General features: G+C 41.3%; 1 protein-coding gene across 1 annotated transcript; it reads right to left on the minus strand.

Annotated features, from left to right (window-relative positions):
• Window positions 1-30: 30 nt before the first annotated feature.
• PGRMC2 (progesterone receptor membrane component 2) lies at window positions 31-13207 on the minus strand. Its single transcript, XM_082051826.1, has 3 exons — window positions 12829-13207; window positions 2831-2986; window positions 31-2079 (listed from the first exon to the last, which is right to left on the minus strand). Exons 1-3 carry the CDS (start codon window positions 13193-13195, stop codon window positions 1982-1984), a joined length of 621 nt encoding a protein of 206 aa, XP_081907952.1. The 5' UTR covers window positions 13196-13207; the 3' UTR covers window positions 31-1981.
• Window positions 13208-23041: the final 9834 nt, after the last annotated feature.

The following is a 23041-nucleotide window of genomic DNA, read 5'->3' on the forward strand; positions in this document are numbered from 1 at the left end:
TATCCCTTGGTAACTTCCATCATTCCACCTAGAACGCATATTTTTGCGGTTAGTTACACCAGCATACCCAGCATTTCAGCAGTGTTAGGATGAGCAGACACTTACAGTTCTGCTGTACAAACTGAAGGCTGGATGCTGCACTAACGCTCAGCTTATAAGGACACGGCTGAAGCAGGAACCAGCGCTTCCATCAGTTACGGGCAGTAGCTGACCAGCCACAGGCCTAACAGGTTGTTCAGCCTGTGCAAGAACTTGCGAGTGTAACCTGGCCCCAGCTACTGCTGTGATCAAACTATTCTATGCCAAGCCTGGATTATGCAAAGGAGAGACTTTAACCTGCCTTTTAGGACACATGAACTACATGTGATTTGATGGCAGATTTTTGTACATACAGAAATCTGTTACTATAGACTTACCACAGGTGAAATATGCAAACACGGGTACAGGTGTAAGGTATAAAGCTTAATAGTGTCACAGTTCTGAATTTAGCAGAGTCAGTGAAATTTCTACAATATGTTGAGTGATAGCTGTCTATAGATCTCCAGCGTTCTTGTTGTATCAGTGCCACAAGATATATTTACTGTACATTACATGATTTTCTAGAATGCTTCTCCTTTATTTACAATCACTGATTTCTTTTTCCTCCACCATAAATGCATCCGCATAGGTTTATTCTCTACAGCTTACCTGAGTAAGTCCTTAAGACTCTTCAAAAGCTGGGTCTTGAAAGGAAAAACAACCCACAAGAGTGAGGAACAGTATTAACAGCAGTGGATGTTTCATATCGAACACTTCTTTGCCTTGCTTTGTGTTCCATCAAACTCCACTTCTGCGTAGCAGCTTCTACATAAAGGCTGACAGCACGTTTGGTATTGTACATGCTTTATTAAAATGGAACTCGTATTTACAATATCTGCAGAAACAATCCCTCCCAAGTCTTGCATTCAGACACGCACACAGACACACGCGCGCAGGCCCCTTCCCTCTCCGGGGTGTGAAGGCTGTGCTCCCAAAAGTTAGGCAGCTTCTGGAAGAGGAGGAAGGGTGATTTTTTGTGTGTGTTTGTAATTACTTAAAAAGAAGCATGGGAGTATGCATTTGGCCATCACAATGCTAATTTAAGTATATGTAGTATTAACATATGGCAGTAACACTGAGTATTCCTCTTTTACATTCTATACACAGAATGACATCAAGGTTTTCCAGTCAACAGAACATTCTAACTTCAGTCTCAATGCTGCTTGTAGTGACTATGAAACCACAATTTTGGGGCTGTCTCTTAAAACGATTCAAGTCTATGTAAGCGAAATAAGGCACAATTAAGATTTGATTTGATTTAGAGTATGGGAAAAGGGGGGAGAGGCAAGCTTCAGATAACAGTTGTTGCAGAGGAAAAGTTTTACCCAATCCTTTTGAGAAAAGGATGAATTTTACCCCCATCCTAATCTACATGGACTTCTCTTAGAGAACTGAAGTATTCTGCCCGGGCTACTAACGCCCACATACAAAACAAAATTGGAAATTCACATTTTAACACCAGCTTCAGTAGTCTAACCTACTGATACTGATGTACATGAGTACGTCTGTCTGTAATGCTGAAGGAGAAGACACACACGAAACAAGATTCAAACCTTCCACTGAGCTTGAAGACTCACGTCTTTTAGAGAGCTTGTAACACATACTATTTGAAGGCTTCAGCTTACTGATAAAAAGGAATAGCGTTTTTTACCTTTAAATCCCTGGCCCCTCTTCACTAACGAAGCTTAACCAGACATTTCGAATAAACTTCAACAGAAAGTTTGGCAGCACAAATAATGTCTAGTATTCAAATCTTCATTTGTGAGTATATTATTTTCCTTGTACAAAACCTGTTGAATGTTTTTCGCAGCAGATGAACTGTACCCAAAGATGCAGGACATTCTGTGATGGGGAATAAGAGGTTGCAGTTCCGAAGGCCCCTGACTTTGGTTGTTTACAAAGTTCATTCCTGTTTAGTGTGATCCTTGGTATCTTCCTCATCTGTGTATTCTGATGGTTCTTCCCCTGGTTTTAGGAGTCTACCTACGTAGTCGTATTTTTCTGAAAAAGATTTATGATTCCATTACAATCAAATACAACTGCATTTGCTAGTAAGCCTGCACTGCTGCAAATTCACTTTTTCTTCTACAACTATGGTTCTGAACCTGAATCACCAAAATAGATGGCAATTCATCAGTAAGCTCAGCCTCCTAAAGCATTCTTGATGCCATTGCTGCTAACTTATTTTTCTACTCCAAGAACTTTGTTTCAATTGTTCCACAGCTAACCAGGCGAGCTTTATCAAACAGTGGCTGGAAACGCTGCTATTAAAACCGGTGCAAATGCCCTCAGCCTGTTTTGATTTCAATTAATGTGAAGAATCGCTCCCCCTCCCTCCAGAGGCATGCTTCTTTATTTTTTAGAAATTATTTCAAGACAAACTTGTTCAGTTCTTCATGCCAAAACAACTCTTAGTCCTAATCATAATTCCATGGCATCCAAAGCCAACAGCCTATGAGCAGGAATTCCACTGGCTGAGCTACACTGAGGTTCAAGAGTGAAATTCTGCGCTGAAGAGCAGAGAACAGCTTTCTTGTATAAAACTAGAAGACTGAAAAAGCTCTAGTGGGATATAGTGGAATCCTCTTTATGAAAGGCTGGCCTGAAATCCCTGGTCTTTTCTAAGAAAGTTACATTGCATTATTAATGTTGCTGTCAACATCTCTTCAAAAGCTGCCCCAAGCCCAAATCAGTCATTTTTATTACGAGCATTTCCTTAATTTAAAAATGTGCTGCTAATTTGATAATTTACCTTTAAATTGCATTTCCCACTCTCTGACACTTTCCATCTGTACAGCATTTAAGTCCGATAGGTCATCATATTCATCTCTGAGTGCATCTTTATCTAGACAGAAAGTTGCTAGTCCCCTGGAGGCATCTCTGCCAGCAAATATTCCATATGGACCCTCTGAAAACAGAAAGACAAAATCGATACCTTCAAGTCTTTGTATATGGTAACTGATCTCAGTTTTTTATACAGTGTGCCAAAGCCATACATTAAACTTCTGCAGTGATGGGAGCAGGGATAGTTGGAACACGATGGCTGTTGGACGTTCAACAGCACTGCAATTAAATCTTTAGAGTCATTAGGAGATAAAGTCTGCCGAGGGAAGCAGTACCAGGAAAAAGGCTTTGAAGGGATATCTGGGAAAACCCCTTCCATTTGATGCAAGTCAGTTGATATAAATTCCAAAGAGACTGGAGGCTGGAATTCAAAAGAAACGTACTTCTATTAAGCAAAACATAGAATATTTAGAAGTCAGGCATTAACAGAACCAATCTGTATAAACATCTTTCAGAAATCCATTGAATTTTATCAATAAATAGAACTTAAGAGTGCTAATTAATAATTTCACTTCACTTATAGAACCATCACAACTTTCTACACACTTGACAGACAGCACATCTTTTGACACTTTTTGTCCTTCCATGGACACAACCTAATTTATTCTGGGCAGCAGAATCACCCATATTCATGTCCTGTGTTGTTCCTGAAAACTGCACAAATCTTCATGTTATGAATAGAAAGTGGCTACTTCCTTTGTGCTTTTTGACTGATGCAAAGCAGCACAAACATGCTCATAAGATTTTGAGCTGTGACTATCAAATAAATACTATGACAAAGACAACTGGATGATTTGCAAACCAACAACTTTCAGGACAAGGTTGGCAACTGGCTTTCCTAAATTTTAATTAAAGAACTTGGAGCGTATTGTTATCTTAGATTTTCTTGACCTAAACCCAAATATCTTAATTCAGCTCAATTAAAAAAAAAAAAAGATATACCAAAAACAAAACAAAAATAACACTTGAAAATTTTCTGTACTAACTGCAGCAGCTCAGGACCAGGAAAATGCCCAAGCCATTATGAAGAGTGGTCACTACTTGAAGATCAATAGGCCAGAAGCCTCCTCTGGCTTACCTCTCAGAAGACGACAATGGCCATCAGCCTGAAGGCAGCACCCATGGACAAGAATGAACACAAGGAAGCAGCAACACACTGTCCTTCACCCCCTCTATTGCCTGCTGTAGCACCTCAGACCTCTTCTATGGTGGGGCAAGCCATAGGACATGCATTCAGAGAGGCCGGGTTCCTCCAGGCCGCTTGCTCCAGCCACCACACCTATCTGCTCTTGCCAGGCATTGACTTCAGGGTTGAGAGAGGCTGAAGGCAGCAGGAAGAGCTCCCGAGGCAGGGAACCCGAGTACCATATGGATTAGAAGAAACTACAGCCTCCCCAGAACTGGTGGTGGTTCTCCACTCCAGAGTGCTTGGCATTGTAAGCTGCTTACAGTCACACCTGAGAACAGAAAAGTGTCTTGTGCGCCAAAGACAGTTCCCCCATCTCTCTGGAAATAAATCAACTGATTTAAAAGCAAAATTTCAGAAGACAAAGAACTATCAACTGGAAGCTTGCACTGTAGAAATGAATCTGGGCATAAGGGGGGACCATAATGATTAACAGCATCTCCGTGCTCGTCTTTTTAGACATTTAACTCCAGGAACAGCATCCCCAATAACTAGCCCTGGAAACAGGGACTAAACTTACAATACTCAAGAGAAACAAAGTGAAGAGTGTTCGTGAACTCTCTTTTCCTATTTGTAGCCCGAATTAGATGTTTATTTGAAAAACAAGATTCAGGGACTGAAATCAATCCTGTACTGAGATATTTAATCTACACATTTTGCATGCTTAGTCACTGTCTATAAACCAAGGTAAGAGGTAGTGACCGCCATCATTTGCAGCATAACAGAGAGCTTCAAACAAAAAGTCTTGCTTCAGTTCAAAATAGCCATCACTGAAGTGATCTAGTTTTTGATGTCTGTAATGAGCACAGGAGCTATAAACAGATTTTAGAAAGACCACACCCAATCAGCACATCCTTCAGAGCCATTGTAAATTGCTACTTAATGTCCCCACCAACAGTATTTTGTCCCGTTTTTCCTTTCCCTGGAGAGTTTAAAACACATCTTTCCATAAACCCTACTAGTTATTTGTGTAACACATTTTCAAAATTCTGGCTAACCAGAGTTAGAGGAGCATGCTCTTCCCCTTCCCTGACACCACCTACTGAGATGTCACCTCTTGGTCCACCACCTTGCTTCCAATTATTTCCATTAAAAAGAGAATTACATTTATTAGTATCAAGCCCTGAACACCCTTACATCTCAACAGTATACTTAAAAGCATCAATGCTTTTAGAATGTATCAGTTTGCATCAAGATTAATAAATGCAAAATTTCTGCAAATATATTGTAATGTCAGACGCTATTAAACCATTTTTTTTTTCCTTTTAAAAAATACATTTTAAATGTTAACATTCTATCATGTTTAGCATGGAAGTGTTCAGGACTCACAGAGAAATCATCATGCCAGGTCCAAGCATTTGACAGAATGCTTCTAGTAAAAACGGCCTTTGGACTTAGTAGACAGCATCTCAAATTCCAGCTCTGCAAATGTAACTTAGAAACGTGTGCCATTCTTTAATTCTTTACTAAAATGCAAATATTGAATTTTGATTATTAAAAAAAAACGAAGTGCAAGTCTGGATTCACCTTAGTTGCAGGGCTGCTAAAGCAGAAGTTCAGAGATCTCAGTATGAGCAATTATTTCTAAAGTTTCCATTCAGATACTTTTACACAGAGATTAAGTACAATATTTTATATTAATATAGAATATACGCATCTGGGGTTTTGCTATAAGCCCTAGTCTGCTATTCACTTTTATATAAATACTGGTTCAACAATCTTGAAAAGGTATTTCGCATATCAGATTTTGTCATCCAGGAAGGTGCCAGCACAGAGAACCCCAGGAGAAAACATGCTTCAAGTACGTGATTCCAAGGTAGAGACAGCAGTGCAACCCTAGAAGTGCTCCTACAGAGTTCTTTCATGACCAGATGCAATTTACTCTGTAAACCCTACCCATAGTCCTTCTTTTCTTTCCTTTTGTCTGACTACCTATTTAGACCGGCTCCTGTTCTAAATAATTGATCGCACCACGACATGATATACATACTGAAGAGATTGTAAAAAGAGATGCTATTAACATCGGCATGCAGACCAAACTGATTTTTTAAGAGCCTGTCACAAAATTTCAGTGGTGTTCTTTTGCTATGCCCCCAAATTAGCTATTTCATAGTAAAATATTTCTTTAAAAAAATTCTCCTCCCACTCGTATTTGGCATCTTGCAGCAACAAAAGTCAGGGAAGTACCAAAACCCTTTTAAAACATGTCTGCTACATGTTACTTGGCTACACACAGCTATAAGCCTTACATGAAGGCCATTTTTTCCTTGAAGAATGCTTTTCTTCCCATCATTGCTTCCACATATTAAAACACTTTTTTCCAGAGCCTTTCTTTATTTTTGCACTGAAACCAAACAGTTATCAAGACTACACATTTGTCTGTGTATCTCCACATGTATCCCCCGCCTCTTCTCCCTGTATCAAGACCTAATTTACCTTACACCTCTTCCCTGTATAAAACCCCTCTCCAAGGTACAACACATGCAAAACACCGCTGCCCACCACCTGCTACCACTCACAGGAAGCACAGATCCTCACTTTCTTTCAGAATCCAGTTAAAAATCTGGCCACCTGGATGAATTCCACATCTTGTTCCAGGCTGACATACGTCTTTATTCACAAATGAACTCAGCAGCTTGAGAACTGGCAAAATCAAGCTCTTCAGCCAGTAAAAATACCTTTCCAATTCCTGCACTCAGGATTTGTTTATCTCCTAGCCCTGTTACAGTTCTCAAAGAAAGATGTAATTTCTCTTTGCAGACATCCTAAAACAACAGCAGGTAAAGAAAAACATTAAAGCACTGTATTTAAAAATGTGAGATATAAAGCTGTCTAAGCTGAAGTTTTTATCTGGAAGCACTGCTTCTAGTCACTTGGTCCAAAACTGGCTAAACTGGACCTTGGTACACCAAGTGCATCAATTTTCAATTGGTTTGGCCAACAATTTCCCCAAAACCTATGCGGGTGTTCAGATTTTTAGTAGATATTCTTGGTGTACCAAAGAAACTACCTGACCATTTCAGTTCTATACCAGTTTTACAGAACACCCTGGACTATTGCTCCAAGACCAGTAATGAAGGTGGACATTGTACACTGACCTTTGGAGTGCACTGACTGTGAGCACAGGGACTGCATCACACATCACTGCATGTGGACTGTGATATTGTAATCTAAGAATTGTACTAATTCTCACAAGACTCATACAAGTTCTTTAAAAAGCCACACAGGTTAACAGTTCAACTTTACAACAGCTTTAGTTTCTTCTAACAGTTAAAGGGCACTTCCGAGCCACCACCAAATACGCAAAGCGTACCAGATGTTCTTTGCATCTGTGGGTTCCACGCACCCACTGGAAATACAGACCAGTTTGTCCGAAGCTTAGAAATTCACAGACGTTTCTTAAACTGCAGACAAGTAGACTAATCTCTCCTTTAATATAAGCTAAAGCAACAAAGGGAAACAGACCAAGTTACTGACAGCTGCTCCATTCTACCACTTTGTTTAGCTTTTCCACTCCAAATCAAAGCAAAATCTCCACTATTTAAAATTTTCCATCTGAATCCTGACAAGTTGGTTTGTGTTTCATATTTTATGAGGGAATGACAAAGCTACAAATTAGACAAAAAGCCATTTTGAGATGCAGCTTGAAAGCAGCAGCTTTCTAATAACATTTATCACTGGGAATTCAGGGTGACATAATTTTAACTTTACTGCTCCAGATTTACATGAAAGGAAATATTTGGGTCAATTTTAAGTTACAGCTTGCATCAAAAGTAAGTGTTCTTAAGAGAGCGATCCACAAAGACTACATGCTGAGTACTGGTTAGAAAGAGGGGTCTAAACCTAACTTCTTAGGCACAAGACCAGAGGGCCTCACTCTTTCTTCCTTCCTTTTTAACTCAGAGAATAAAGTGCAAGAATCAGTCACCTAATTTCAACTAAAAGGGCAGACAACGAGCAGAGCAGTCAGGAGATTCCTGGAAGACAGCTCCATACTTGACAATCCATACAGGATCTAGATCCTGTATCTGGCTTTAGTGCAAAGTGCTCTGACTACTAGTTTATTCCATAATAAGGCAAACAATGCCGGCCAGGTTCTTCTAACTGAAAGAGAGCTACACTGCTACATACTGGATTTAACATCTATGTGTTATTAACAATGATGACACTACCACATCATACTATATCTTGCTTTGAGCTACCCGCTTCATCAGGCCCCTCAAAACACAAGCTACTGGAACCTGAATGATTTAAATAGGAACTAGGGATTTACCCACGCAGACCTTTTATCAATGCACAGTTGTCCAGGTTTAAAGGAATATATTTGGGTTATTAAAAAAAAAAGAGGGAGGGAGTGAGCTGACAGACACAGAAAGCAGAAGCAGAGGAGGAGACACGAGTGATGCACAACACCACTTTACTGGCTCCTGCTCTCCATGAACGTTCACTGGGGGCTTAGAACAACCCACTCATCCTGGTGGCAAGGGCACTACTCCCTTGGCATGGAGCACGGAAGCCACCTCTTGCCAGTAGGCATGAATATACTTCCTTAGTTTTACTACTTCTGGTAGGAACTTAGCTTCTTTATCCAGAAACAGTTTCTTTGAAAAGCTGACTCCCAGGGCAAGAAACACCTTCGAGACATCAGAGAGCTGACAAACATCAACATCTCTGAGAAGGTACACACCTTCCAGGAAGCACTTCTTATCCCCCAGTCTTACTCTCTGTACTTACCTGCAAACCCTCAACCTGCTGTGTTCTTAACAGAATTCTCCAGACAGAACATATATGATATCCCTCTGCAACGCTTTGCTCTGACCATGCTCTTGTAAAGGATGTATTCAGTTCTTAACTGAATTGCCAACATGAAATAAAGCTAATTTTCCCCTAGTGAAAAATGAACTATGTCGGAAGTTTTTATTGAAGGAACTACTACTACCTAATCTATTCCCCTTGACAATCTGGAAGCAGAAATCTTCATGACACTTTGAAAGACAAGAGTGGGATGAGAAATGGGTTGACAGTGACAACGTATTGCAGCAAAGTCAGGAAATTGATTTTTTTTTAAATCACAAAACATTAAGAAGCAAGAAGTGATGTGGAACAGCTGTATACACTAGACTGCACATAATCTTGTCGTGCTCAAAGCTGTATATTTTTCATAACTGCGCAAAGTATTTGATAAATTAATCAAAACCTGTTTACAGCATTATCTTGGCATGCCAATTTAAATGCTAACTATTAAGATTTGTAAACATTAAGTTATACTATGCCCTTCTATAGACCAACATGCTACCAGGAATCTTGATGCAAACAAACATGAAATTAAATGTTGCAATAAATGAAATGGTAACAACTATCTCTCATTATGAGAATATAAACCCAACACAGCACACACTGTGCACTAAAACAGCTTCTTTGAAATTCTGGTTCCATGATTTTTTAAATAGTGAGCCACTAATTGTTTACTTTATCTCTTTTAGAGTTTGAGGGTGATAAATGGAAAAGTAATTAATTAAAATTAATAACCATGCAAAGCATTCTAGGACACTGACTCATTTGAGCACAAATGGAGGTGGTATTTAATACAACTACAAACAAAGTGTTGAAACAAATGGCATCCTTGCAGGACAGAGGACTATCCCAGGAAGCAGCATTTTGGAACAGAACACAGCAAGTAAAGTTTTTAGTTTAGAGTTCAATGTAAGCAAAGTGATTTTTGGTGGCACAGACAGTTAAATGTGTGATATAATCATTTCTTGCTCTTAGCTAAAATGCCTTATAAACATACCAAAGATTAATAGGATAAGAATGAGGTAAATTGTGGAGGGCTTAAAGATGACAACATGAGGAAGACCAAAACATTAGGAAAACATTTTGATTAAATGTTCAAGAAACTGAGGTTTTCAATTATGGCTGTTGGAAAGGATAACTTGAATGATTTATCAATTTAAAAAAATCTTAACTGTAAACGGCTCTCCATTGGAACAGACCAAAGTATAACAGGATTCAGTACATGGAAACTTAAAAACAGGAGAGCTTCTAATAAAAACAGAAGCTTGGTGATGTTTTAATGCAATATCAACTGCTGGACAAAAATCCAGGCTAGATGACATTTCCATGCATTTTTAGGCTTCTGCTATAAGCAGAAAAATAAGGAACGCCTTTGCATCCAAACTACAGTGAAGAAAAAACCCTATACCTTCATTTCAAGACATCATAAGTCTTCTGAGACAGCCACATTATTCAACATTAACCCAAACAGATACACTTAAGATTTGATAGTGAGCCCTCAGCCAATGCTCTTTGCCGCCCTCAATGCTGAAGCACTATTTCACATCAGTACCTCAACAAAGTACAAAAGGCTCACAGTCCAAGCCTGCAATGTCAGCAAAGCCAGTGCCCTCAACTGTTTCTTCTGTTAAACAAAATGTGGCCATGGCTTTGTTGGTGCACTTTGCACTCCTCATGCTATACTCCAGCTATGAGCCATAAAATTACCTAGAGAACTGCTGTGGATATCTGGCTGCTCTGACTGAAGTCTTTCTGAAAAGACTTTCTCAACCACCTGTAGAAGACTTTTCCACTTAACTCTTCTCAGATCTTTCAAGGCCTGCAAACCACCTACTAGCTTTTCTTCTTTTCAGCCACAAAACAGTTCCAAGAAAATATTCCCCAACATGCATCCATACAGGGAAACCATGTCAGCACTATTCAAAAATAAAGACATTTGGTAGAACACACAGCCAGTAACACACAGGTTGAGCATCACTATCCTAATGTGCACGGTCCCAAGTAACAGAGATCTGACAGCCAAAAATTATGCCAGTTCTGTTATAAAAAGGCAATATTTCACTATGAGGGGGTGGGGAAAACAAAACAAAGCCAAAAAAAAGCCTTTGTCCCTCTCCATGAAAAACTGGAAGCACTGCTTTAGGAAAACCAGTGGCTGCCAGTTATCAAAAAAGCAGACGTCCTATTACATAAACCTTTAGCTTCCTCACAGTAATAGACCTCCAGAGAGAGGCTGAAGACATGAACTAGTGATTATATCTAGAGTGAAGAGTCTAAAACTTAATTTATGTTTGATACACATTAATGTGAATGTTTATGGTTCAGTATTATTTCATGGAATAATTTATGAAGCAATCTGTAAATTTACTTATGTTTTAAGTTTCATGTAGCATATGTATTACATGCATTTTATATCAGCAGATAGGTCTCGGTTTAAAAACCTTCAAAGTGAGAAAGCCAAAAAACGAGCCAAATTCAATGTCATGAAAGCTGCAGCACACCAGACTGCACTTCTTCAGCTGTACTGGTCAATAAGCAAAATAAGGCATGGCAAGGCAGTTCAGATTTCATGTTAACTTTTACAGTGTCCAGTCAGAAAATTTCAGTCTCAGTTTCTGTGACTGGTAGCAGAGTTGGTACCACAAAGTTTGAAGATAACAAGAATTACAAAATGTTAGCCCAACTGAACTATACAACTGCTTGTCACTTCCCTGGTAAGAACCAAAGACTTGTAACATGTCCATTTCATATTTTTATTTTTGTAACCCAGGATTATAAACTAATAATTACTTAACTTACACTGTTTTGGGGGTAGAGGGAAGTATCCTCTCTTTCCTGCATAATTTGATTAGATCAAGTTTTCCAAACCACCATCATTTAAGGAAGAAAATTATCAGCAGTCATAACCTTCATTTCCTTTGGCATCAGATTTGAACACAGTGCTCACTAGTAAGTTTATCCAGCTCATTATTAAGAACACTGTTTATTAGAAGAAAATATGCTGCAGCTTCACAATGCACAATAAGAAAACAGAAACATAACACTGCCTTTGAAGCATACTTTTCAGAACCTCTGAAGTATACATTTCTGCTCCAAAGAACTCTATTTTCTGTATTTGTGTTTATTTCTGCACTGTTCTCAATGGTAGCAACAGATCAGTCCTCAGGCTCTCCCTGCTTGCCTCTATCCTGACTAAAATTCATACCCAATATGTCATTTGCACCTTTAAATAGGTAATCAGTTGTTGTTCTGTTGTTTTTTTTTTGTTTGGGTTTGTTTTTTTGTTTTCTTTCCTGAACCATAAGAGTTAGAATGAAGGACCCATTGCTCAGTTGCACTTGGGAAACCTACTAGAAAAGATAGGGAAAAAAAACAATTAAACGTTGTACATCTAAATCTAGGCAGTCAGAAAACTGCATGTGTGATGGAAGCCTGAACAGACCCGAGACCCGTTTTGCATCACCTGTATAAAACTGCAGTACGGCCCCAGGCAGGCGTCCCGCGGGGCTGCGGGCCGCAGCGACAGGTCGCGGTTCGCACGGCGGGTTCCCCTGACACCCCGCGGGCAGCTGGCGGCCCCATGACGCGTGCGGCCGGAAAGCGCGGGGTTGCCCGCCCGAGACAAACCCAGAGCCCGAGTGGGGCCACCAGCGGCGGGACGCCGCGAGGCCTCTCTGAAACCCACCGCCCCCGAGGCGGGGGTGCGGCCCGGGCGCCGCCAGCACACAGCCCGGGGCGGCGAGGCAGGGCGCGCCCGCCGCGGCACATCCCCGCTGTCCTTACCAGCGCCGCCTCCCCCTCCCCGCCAGAAACGCGGCGGGCAGCCCGGAGGAGGCGCGGAGCCCCCGCCCGGCACGGCGGGAGAGTGGGTGGGAGGGAGGCGGCCGCTGAGGGAGCCCCCAGGCCCCGGCGCGCTGGTGTCTCACCGGGCCCGTAGAACTTGCTGCCTTTGGTCACGTCGAAGACTTTGCCGTTGACAGCCAGCAGGATGCGGGGGTTGCGGGTACCGTCGAACTCGCGCAGCTGCTCCAGGGAGAAATCCCGCCGCTTCATGCGCGGCAGAGCCGCGGCCTGGTTCTGCCGGGCCGCGCCCCCCGGCCCGCTCCGCGTCCCCCAGCGCAGGTACAGCCGGTAGGCCGCCAGCAGCGCCAGCGCCAGCAGCCCCACGTTCAGCAGCATCTCGCCGCCCATCGCCGCCGCACCGGCCGGCGGGTCCCCCGCGCCCCCCCCCGCTGGGCCGCTGCCGTCGCTGCTCCCCTCAGTCCTTAACCTCCCATCCCGATCGTCCGCCATCACTGCCAGGCCAGCGCCCGCCCGCCCCACGGCCCCGCCCCGCTCCCGCCCAGGGGAGACGAGCGGCAGCCGCCGCCCCGCCCACGCCCGCCGCTCCCCGCTTCCCATTGGTGCTCGGGACAGACGGCACCGCCCCCGGCAGGCTCGCGCCCCGCGGGCGAATTGGGAGCGGACACGCCCCGCCAGCCCAACGGCCGCTGCTCGCGAGAGGCGGCGCCGCCGCCGCCAGCGCGCCTGCGCGTGCTCCCAGCCCCCCGCGCGCGGCCAGGTGGCGTTGGCGGGAGCGCGAGGGGAGGGTAGGGCGGCGCGTGTCGTCTCGCGCGGTGTAACCGCCGTATCGGGCGCTCAGCGGCTGCCCGCCCGTGCCTCCCCTCAGCCGCTGTCCCGCCGTTCCCTCCGCCCCCGCCGCAGCGACGGCAGGACGCGGGGAGGAGGCGGCGCCGCGCTCGCTGCTGGGGGGACTGAGGGCGGCGACATGTGAGCGCCGCGGGGCCGCGCGTTGTGTCCCTGGGGTGGGTTGCAGGACGCTTCCCCGGCGGGGGAAGGGGTCGAAGGCCGGCGGTGTTTGCCGCCGTGGAGTAACGACCTTTCGGCGCTTGCTGAGTAAGCGGCGCGTCGGCCCAGAGCTCTGGTGCAGAGGGGTTTTTGCTTCCTGCTGGAGCGAACTCAGGCGTGTCCCTGAGGTGACGCAGCTGCCAGTCTTGGCGGGAAACCTTGGGAGGTGGCTCCGGGGGCTGCTTGGTGCGCTTTGGTGTTTAGGGTAAACATACCTTGCTGCTTTTTCTTGTCAGAAAACGGGATGATTGCTAACAGTAGGCTAGTTCACCAGAACTAAGCTTCTACTGCGAAATAAAGCAGTGGCAGCACATAGATGGCTTTACTGTATCTTGAAATACAACTTGTGCCTAGGAGTGAGTTTGCTCAGTTATATGAGAAGAAAGACTGAAAGATTTGATTGTTTTCAAAGAGAGTGCATGTAGGTCATCTCACGAGGACCACACATCTGCAGATGAGACAAAGACCTGGACAGAATTTAGTGCTTTTGTTCCTCTCCTGTGAATTTGCTCCCAAGCAAAGCCATCTGATCAGATGATACTGAAGATGTGTAACTGGGCCTAAGGAGCATAAGCGAGGCTCAGCCACTCTCCCTGCCCTCAGAATGTGATGCAAGGAGAACTTTGGACTTGGAAACATTGTTATCCAATGCAACTGTGTGGGCTGAAGCATCCCTGCTTAGTACTGTCACCATAAAGAATGGGTCACAATTACGTAACTGGGCCACAAAAGTTGGAAAACTCAAATGTTTTCATGAAGACCGGTAGTGCAACAGACTCAGGCCAGCAGGGAATAACATCAATGATGCCTAGCATTTACATAAAGCTCTGAGTTCTCAGCACCCTGTGGGATGATTAGGTATGTAATCTTCTGCCCTCTGAGCCAGTTCAGTAATGACTGCCTCGATGAGGAAACAGGATAAAATTCTTGCCATTTAAACACCTGCAATTCAAATGCTACTACAATTCCCCTTAACCAAGTAGGGTCTGTTTAATATATGTGTGAGTAAACTCCATTAACAAAGTCCTTTTATTTTGACAAGTCACAGCTTGGTTGTAGTTAGCAACAGGTTTTATCACAGAATTGTAATATGTCTGGCTTGTCTGGGTACAGCTACGGTGCAGGTCAGAAAAAGGCACTCTTTTGCACTCTGACTTCTGGATTTCCTTCTCTCATGGGTTTAATTCAGATTTTCCACAACATCTTACTATGTTCTCTTCCTTTGTATTTTAAAGATGGGTTCAGAAAACAAAAGTAGTAAGACAGGTAAAGTATGTTTGCCCATCTTCCTACCATAGTCTTGCCTCCAAATTCATACAGACTGGCTAGATTATTCTAGAAATTCCTTTGAAAGCATGTGGTTTCCCACTGCATGAATGTGGTGTTCTGCTATATTCTGGAAGGAATTATTTCAGAAATTAGCATGGCTACTTTAAGTATTCCAGCCTTCATTTGTCTCTTCTGGCTGCCCTCTTCAGAGATTATATTGCCACCTGGGCTCAGCTAGAATACCTCAATTTACTTGTGTGACCCTTGGATCTAGTGCAGCAAAATGGTGGCTATTTTTTGATCCCCAGATAAGAGCTGGAAACCAAGAGAAGTTCCTGGAATGTGCCCGCAGGAAATGGAATAGTTTGAAAGACTGAGTTGAGAAGAATTTAACTTGAAACAATTTAAACACTAGAAAATACACAAATATATTAGAAATAATATAATTTGACTACTAAATACACTAAGTATACTTGGATTAGAACATTTCCAAACCTAGCAGAAAGAAGCCAATGAATATGCATAGGTTCTGAACCGGAGAAAGAGCAGCTGGTTGCCCCCTTGTTAGGAGTGCACCTTGGGCAAGTCCACGTACTGAGTGCCAAGGAAGCAAAGATCCCGGTGCAGCTGCAGGCACCTTCAATGCCAGAACACTTCATTAGACAACAGAGGCACTCCTGATCTGCTAAGGCAAATATGGCAAGCAAATGTCTTCCTGTCGTGGGGCAGACTGCAGTCAAATTTTCCTAATGTGCTGTTAGCTTTACCTGCCAGAGAAATACCACAAAAAAAACAGTTTCTCCACTATGATTGTTTCCAGTGTTTATTCCTCACCTGTTTTTAGTTTGCCAAGACAAAAGATCTGTCCCCCTAGAGTACAAAAGTTTTGTTCTATAAACCTACAACTGGTACAGGGTGCCCAGAAAGTCCCTTTGCATTACTGCATTGCCTCTGCTGTTTTCTATGTGCACTTGTTTGTGGTTCTTTTGGCATGACCAAATCTTATCTTGATCTCAGTGACAGCCAGCTGTCATAGATCCTGAGCCATGATTGAGAACTCAGGTATTGCTGATGTGTATAATTGAGAGTGTCAGTGGGGTAATCACAGCAGTATGATTAGAGGAGTGAAAGGAAAATAGGGTGTTCTGGGTTACCTGTGAAAAAAAACTCCATTACTTTTCAAAATATTGAAATTAATGCACAGCTGGTTAATTCATACAGATTTGGTCTGAAGAGCAAACTAAATAGTACCTACATATCACAGTTTTCCAGAAAGAGCCTAGTGAGCCCTGAAAAAACATGTATGAAAGAATATTACCAGGTTTCTAGTTACATATGTTATAGCTTTAGTTGTTTTTTAATTTTATAGTGGTTTTTTTTTTTTTTTGCCTAACAATTTGAAGAATACATAGAAAAGGAATAATTAGTGGCTATATTCATATGCAATCTCATCTATTGATACTTGTTTATCCTCTAGTTCTTGGAGGTTAATAGCCATTGGCTTTCATAGGAGTGCCTCTGCCACATCTGGCATGATTTATTCTAGCAACAGGGAAAAAACAGTAGTATCTTTTACAGTTATTTGATCACTGGTGTTAGATGTTCAGAGTTTTCCTACATCAGTATGCATTTTCTTCTTCAGAATAGAGCCTTCTGTGTTATAATGTGCCAGATATACTATGACTGACTATTGCACCTTTGTCCTAAGAATTTCACAAATAGATCAGTTGCCACTTTGCTCTGTATCTGAAATAATTCCCTAACATTTTTTTTAGAGAGAAGCAGGTAGGATGCTTTTGGATGACTTTTCAATTAGGAGGTGAATGCCTCAACTCAGTTATATTCTTCACTTTTTCTTTTCAAATACTGCTTATTACAGTCTCTGGAAAGAAAACTGAACTTGGTGAAAAGCACAATAAGAGCACAATTTTACCAAAAGAAATTGCACTGTGATACAATACACTATCATGGCTGAAGTTTATTTTCCACTGATTTTGAAGCTGATCAAACATAAAATGCAAAGGCAGGCTATGTTCAGGATAGATTAGGAGGTGAACTGTGTGTGAAGGAACGTAGAGATGTCTCAGTAAGCTTGGAATAATAGAACAATCAATCGGCTCAATCGATTTTGGGTATTTTTAAACCCAGCTTAATGTATAGAATGCACTAATAATTCTGGTTTTAGCTGATACAGCTTGTAAATGCTTACCATTGAGATCAATGCAATGCTTGATGACTTATTTCAAAATAGTATCTGCTTACGTTTTTATTTCATATTTATTTTAAGTGCTACACGTAGACCTATTTTAATATCATGCCACAGGGCCTTTTAATAAAGGGATACTGAATGCATTCAAGTTATTCAGGAATTTCTTTCAAAAATTTGAAAATATAGTATGAATAGCCTTATAGGGAGATTCATATCAACACATTATGCTGGTTTTGGCTGGGACAGAGTTAATATTCTTCACAGTTGCTAGAATGGGGCTCAATTTTTCATTGGTAAAAAGTTACTATTATTTCTTAGTCTTTGTAAATGGTGTGGTATTTGAAGTGCCTGGTCATAATATCACAGAAATAGATAACATTTATCTCTAACAAAATGGTTTGATTTTGTTCATCTATTATAAAGTTCTTCTGTCTAATGGTGTGCTTCACAGAGAAGTCTCTATAGTCCAGACTAGGACTAGCAGAAACCTGTGAGCACCAGTCGGGCACTGGCCAGCTGAATAACTGTTGGTGCCTTGCTACAGAGCCAGAGGTGGGTTTGCTGAAACTGGAGCTCAGCTTGGTGTACAAGCTGAGAACAGCTTTCCTTCAAAAATGGAAAGCTCAGGTTACTCTGGCTCTCAGCTCTTGGCCTCACAGTGGCTCTTGGCATATATTACTCCAAATCTGGTCAGGTAAATTACTGACCTGTATACTAGGGATACTTTTAAAAAAATATATATGCGCCAATGCATTTGCAAAGGCAGGATTTTGACAGTATGGGTAGTTTGGGATATTTGCAAAGTATGTATGCGGCTATGTTTTCAAATGTTAATTTCAGAACTGCAATAATTAGACTGTAGTGAAACAACAGAGAAAGCACCCAGGCAGGCCTTTGGGCATAGCAACCTGTAAGCAAGAAGACAGGTTTTTGATATAAAGAGGGCATGCTTCTGCACTAACTGTGCTTTCATATTTGACTGTAGATGTTTATAGGACAAATACTAAATGCCCAGGACTCATTGTATTGTGGGATATATCTGCACAAAGTGTGGACACTACATAAAAGCTGCAGAACAATATCCTTTAGCAGGTCTCCATAAAGGAACACAATACAAAAATAACAAGTAACACGGACATAAGAGTGTGGCAAGGAGACTGGGCATAAGACCTGTCTGGAGGGTTGGGAAGCAGAGTCTTTGCTGATATGTTGCAGTTCATGAGCTCAGATACGAGTATTCTTGCCGTAGCACTGGTAGTGTGTGGCACTACAGATAATGAAGTACTCTATGTAAAATCTAGAATTAAAGTCAGAAAATCATTTGAACTCCTTAATGAAACTGCAAATAATTTTAGTATTTCCCTTTTTCCAACTCTGTTCTTGACCATGCAGGTATGACCTTTTGCATACTGGACAGATTTCTCCTGTGTGTATTTTACCAGAACACTGGCAAATCAAGTACTTAAGCAAACAGATTATGTTTATCCATGCAGTAATATAGTTAAATCCTATGAAGCGAATGAGAGCTTTTCCAGTGGTTTTAATTTCGCAAATTTGATAATATTAGTAATGTTGTCTTGGTTTTAAAAAGAGCTGACTTTGTTAGTTTGTTTCCCCTATAGAAAACACAATGAACACTTTTCATTTAGTTTTAGTTTAGCCCAATTTAAGTTGATGATTTTTTGCATTTTAATTCTGTCTTAGGATTGTTTTTATAAGATACTCCTGTGTTTACATGTGTATTTTGTTCTGTAGCATGGTGTCACATTAAAAATTTCTATGGTAATTTCCTTGGTTCACCCCAGTCATCATTTGCTAGGTTGTCCACAGGTGTCTACTTCAGCTGCTGTCAACGTTAGTGTTGATATACAAAGCTGCTAGCTGGGAGTTAAAGATTGCAAACAGAAGTAGGCCACTGCTGTCATGCCTCCTGTTCTGCATTCTTTTATCTCATCCTGCTTACCTGCCTTTCCATCTCAGTTCCATTAATTCTTTGTGGCATTTTATATTCTGTTCAGTCTTCAAACACAATTTTTTTAATGGACTATTCCAGGCTGCTGTTCAGAGAGACAGCTAACAAACTCCTGTTTTGTCAAGCTAATGATTCATTGTAGATATATAGTAGCTGACCAGAGGAGCATGCCTGTGTTTGATAAGGAATGGTGGGAAATAGACTACACACCTGGTTTTGGGTTCATTTCAGGAATGGTCGCTAGCTATTGTGGGAGATTTCAGCAATTAATTCACAGGTCCCCCTGCTGGATCAAAGCCATATCTGTAGCATTGTTGGTTTCCCTATACAGATCGGTTTCTGTTAAGGGCAAAAGCCATTTAAGCAGCTTATGCAGCGAGTTTATTGCCTCTCTTCCATCCCAAAGTCCATTATTGACGGGGGAAAATTGTAAATACACAACCAAGTGTAAATGTGTCATGGTAGTGACTTAATGATGTTAAATAGGCATATAGGACCATTCGTACCATTAGATGCATTTTCTTTAGTGTGTTGTAATAATCTGTAGAACTATATCATTCACACATAATAGGAAACTGAGATAGGTTTAAATCATAATCATAACTTAGGCTACTGATAATAGACCTCATCATTGGGCAAAATGTCTCAGGGTTAAAAGTCACCAAATGTCTGTCTGTCCTTGGTTTTTGTTGTTTGTTTTGTGGTTGGTTTTCTTTTTGGGCCGGGGGGAGAGAGGGCAGGGAGGGTGTGTGTATGAAAACTGTGCACACATGCAGCTCCTGTTCTTTGGCAAGCATTCATAGTGAGTAAATTGCTGTGACAAAGTCCACGTTTTCCGTTTTTTTGCACTTCGTTTTTCCAGTTTTCCAGTTTTTCATGTCACAAGGGGAGGAAGTTGCAGAACACAGCCAGATTATACTTAGGTAGCAGCAATTACATCAGCAGCCCATCAGTAGCCTTTGCCACTTTCTAAAAACCAGTACTTAAAAATTTATTATGCAACCAGAATTTTGGTCGGTTTGTTTAGTTAATAAGGCAAATTTTGCCAGGCCACTTCTGTTATTAACAGGCACACTCACTGATATTAATACATGGTATTGTCACTAGGATCTACAAAATCTCCTTTTCATTGGCTGAAGAAATCCCTCCGCTGGAACAGAATGCCCTCTCCTTGCTTAGAAAGACAACATAGCCATCGTGTTAAAACTTGTAAACTGGGGCCTTTATCACAAAGCAGCTAGGCAACTTTTTTGTTTTGAATTTCTGAAAGTTTGCACGATGAATGAATTCACTTTCTCTGGTTTTGCAGATACTCCGAGTATGGAAGGGCCAGTTAGGAGACTGAGCAAAGTTGCTATGTATAGCAAACAAGTGCATCACATTGCCAGTGACATCACTGTGGACATGCAAAAAAGGATCACCAGATTCTGAGACTAGCTGCAGATACAACAGGAACAAGGGGTGAGAAACACAGACAACTTGCTGGCATGAGAAAAAACTGGGAAAGAAGGCTCTTGTTAGAAGGGTAATAGATAGTTTCCAACATCTAAAGTTTATATGCGGATTCTAGGAAGAATAATGTCAAGGTCCCTGAGCAATAAACTGTACAGTGTAATACAGAACACACAAAAGTCATGACTGTGCCTCTATAGGCTTTATTTTCACAGATTTCACTTTAGCTTTAGTTTGCGCTTGGTATGCCAAACTGTATTGGGTACTTGAAAAAACGTATATTTGTTAACTTTCAGAAGGTTTGATAGCATTGTTCTTAAACTTTTTGTTTTATGTGTTTCTAGTATTAATGAAGTTGTTTATTTAGACAGTGGTTGTCCACTTCATCATAAAGAAATGGCAGTTATTACAGAATGTTTTAAAGAAGAGTAAAGCAACCAATCTGTAAGATCAAATACAACAGCATCCTGTGGTCACGGAAAAGTACACACCAAGATTTATGTTTAATTTGGCATGTAATTTTAAAAAAAGCAATCAACCCTTATCCCATGCAATCCATATAATTAATCTGACACTATGCAACTGTATAAACCTATGGTCACCTAACATAAAGCTTGCTGAATAATAAGCACCACAGGTGTCTGTAAAGCCTCATAACACATATAAATGGCATGTTCCATAGCATTTATTTAGCCCCCCAAAGACCCTATATATTAGCAATAAATTGCTCCCTAATATGGGCTCATCTGAACATGTGTAGTCTTTCTAAATTTAGTCTTCTTGATTTCTTGATTTGTGAAAGGTATGATGCTTCCCGGAAGTGTGAGTCAGCTCAAAACAACCAGTAGCAAAAGTTTACAGGATCCAAACCTTGCCAGAATCCTCACTTTCAGTTTCTCGAGTAATGGTGCAAAATGAGTACATCACAAACTTGCTTAAATTGTTTGTAGTATAAAAGGAACTATTACCTTGTCTTCCAAATGCATGTTCTACTTCAGCAGTTCCTAAGAACATAGCTGATTTTTCTGTGCAGGCCACACATCATCTGGGACTTGCTTCTAAAATAATGTCAGGAAAAGGTAAATGAGGTTTACCCAAGTATGTCAACAACTTCTAACCCATCACAAGCCACAGTTTCTGAAGAAGGTTCTGGTTTGTCTAGTGTCTTGTCAGTGCCTGCCACTGTTGAGTAGTGTTTTTGACATTGGTGTGACCAAATTCCTCAAGACATTCAGAATTAGAGCTATATTTCTTCTAGTTTATGCAGACGTTAAATCTTCTGGGAAGACAAATTAGGCGGCCAAGTTTTTTTGGGGAAAGTACTCCTTGTGCTAGGTTATGAAGGCAAGCGTTACCCGAGAACAGGTAGTCATATCCTTTGAAGAGTAATCAACATCCTGTGAAGAGAGCAATATAATTGTTTTGCATATAATAAAGATGTTAAATACTTAATTATTTGAAGGACAACTGGAAAGAAGAAGAATGTCATTTTTCTGTTATGGTTATGTTTTCTTGACCACAGACATCAGCCTGAAAGTATCTGAAGCTAGAGTCAGAGTTTCTACTTCATGTAAAAAAAGCAGCTTTAAACCTGTTAAGCAGGCAGGTTTAATTATTACTAAAGTACTTTAGAGCAGGTGATCCCGATCCTTTATATTTTACAGGGAACATTTTCGTGAAGGGTAATATTAACTAGTTCTCTCATTCAAATTCATCTTTTATTTCTATATTATAAGGATGCAAACCTTTATTCTCTACTGCTAGAAAAAGAGAAAGCACCAAGCAAAACAAATTGCTGTGTAAGCAAAACACTCCAGTGCATGTGTTTTACATCTCTCCCCTTGGAAGAGACAGATTGTAAGACCACCAGCCATATGGCAGATGGTGGTGACATTACTCAGTCAGGAGTCAGGTGCAGCTACATGTACACGACAGAGCTGCTCAGTCCCATGGTTGCTACTGTATGACATGAGCAGGATCATGCCTGCCAAGCCAGCCTGTGCTACCAAGGAGAGGGAGGTTGAGTGGGAAGGGACTGGAGTCTTTTAAAGCTCACCCTCCTGTTAAATATGTACTTTCCTCAATAACATTCATGGGAATTTTTTAGATCCTATAGCAACAAGTGAATATCTTGCAAATCTTTCATTATTAAACCCTTTGGAAAGTAAGTGTATAATACTAACGAATCAAAATAAGAGCCCTTGACCTGTGTTTTGCACTCATCTAGCAGGGGTGTGTATGACTTAATAAAACACAAGACTCTGGAAAAGCAGGCTTAGTGTGTATGTGTCTGTATTTTATCTCTTTGCATCCCTTCGTTTTGAATAATGACCAAGGCTAGGCTGAAACTGACAGGGAAACCCATGTTCCAAAGAAGCTATATAATATT

Source organism: Streptopelia decaocto (assembly GCF_964273445.1).
Source record: "Streptopelia decaocto genome assembly, chromosome: 4".
Lineage (NCBI taxonomy): Eukaryota > Metazoa > Chordata > Aves > Columbiformes > Columbidae > Streptopelia > Streptopelia decaocto.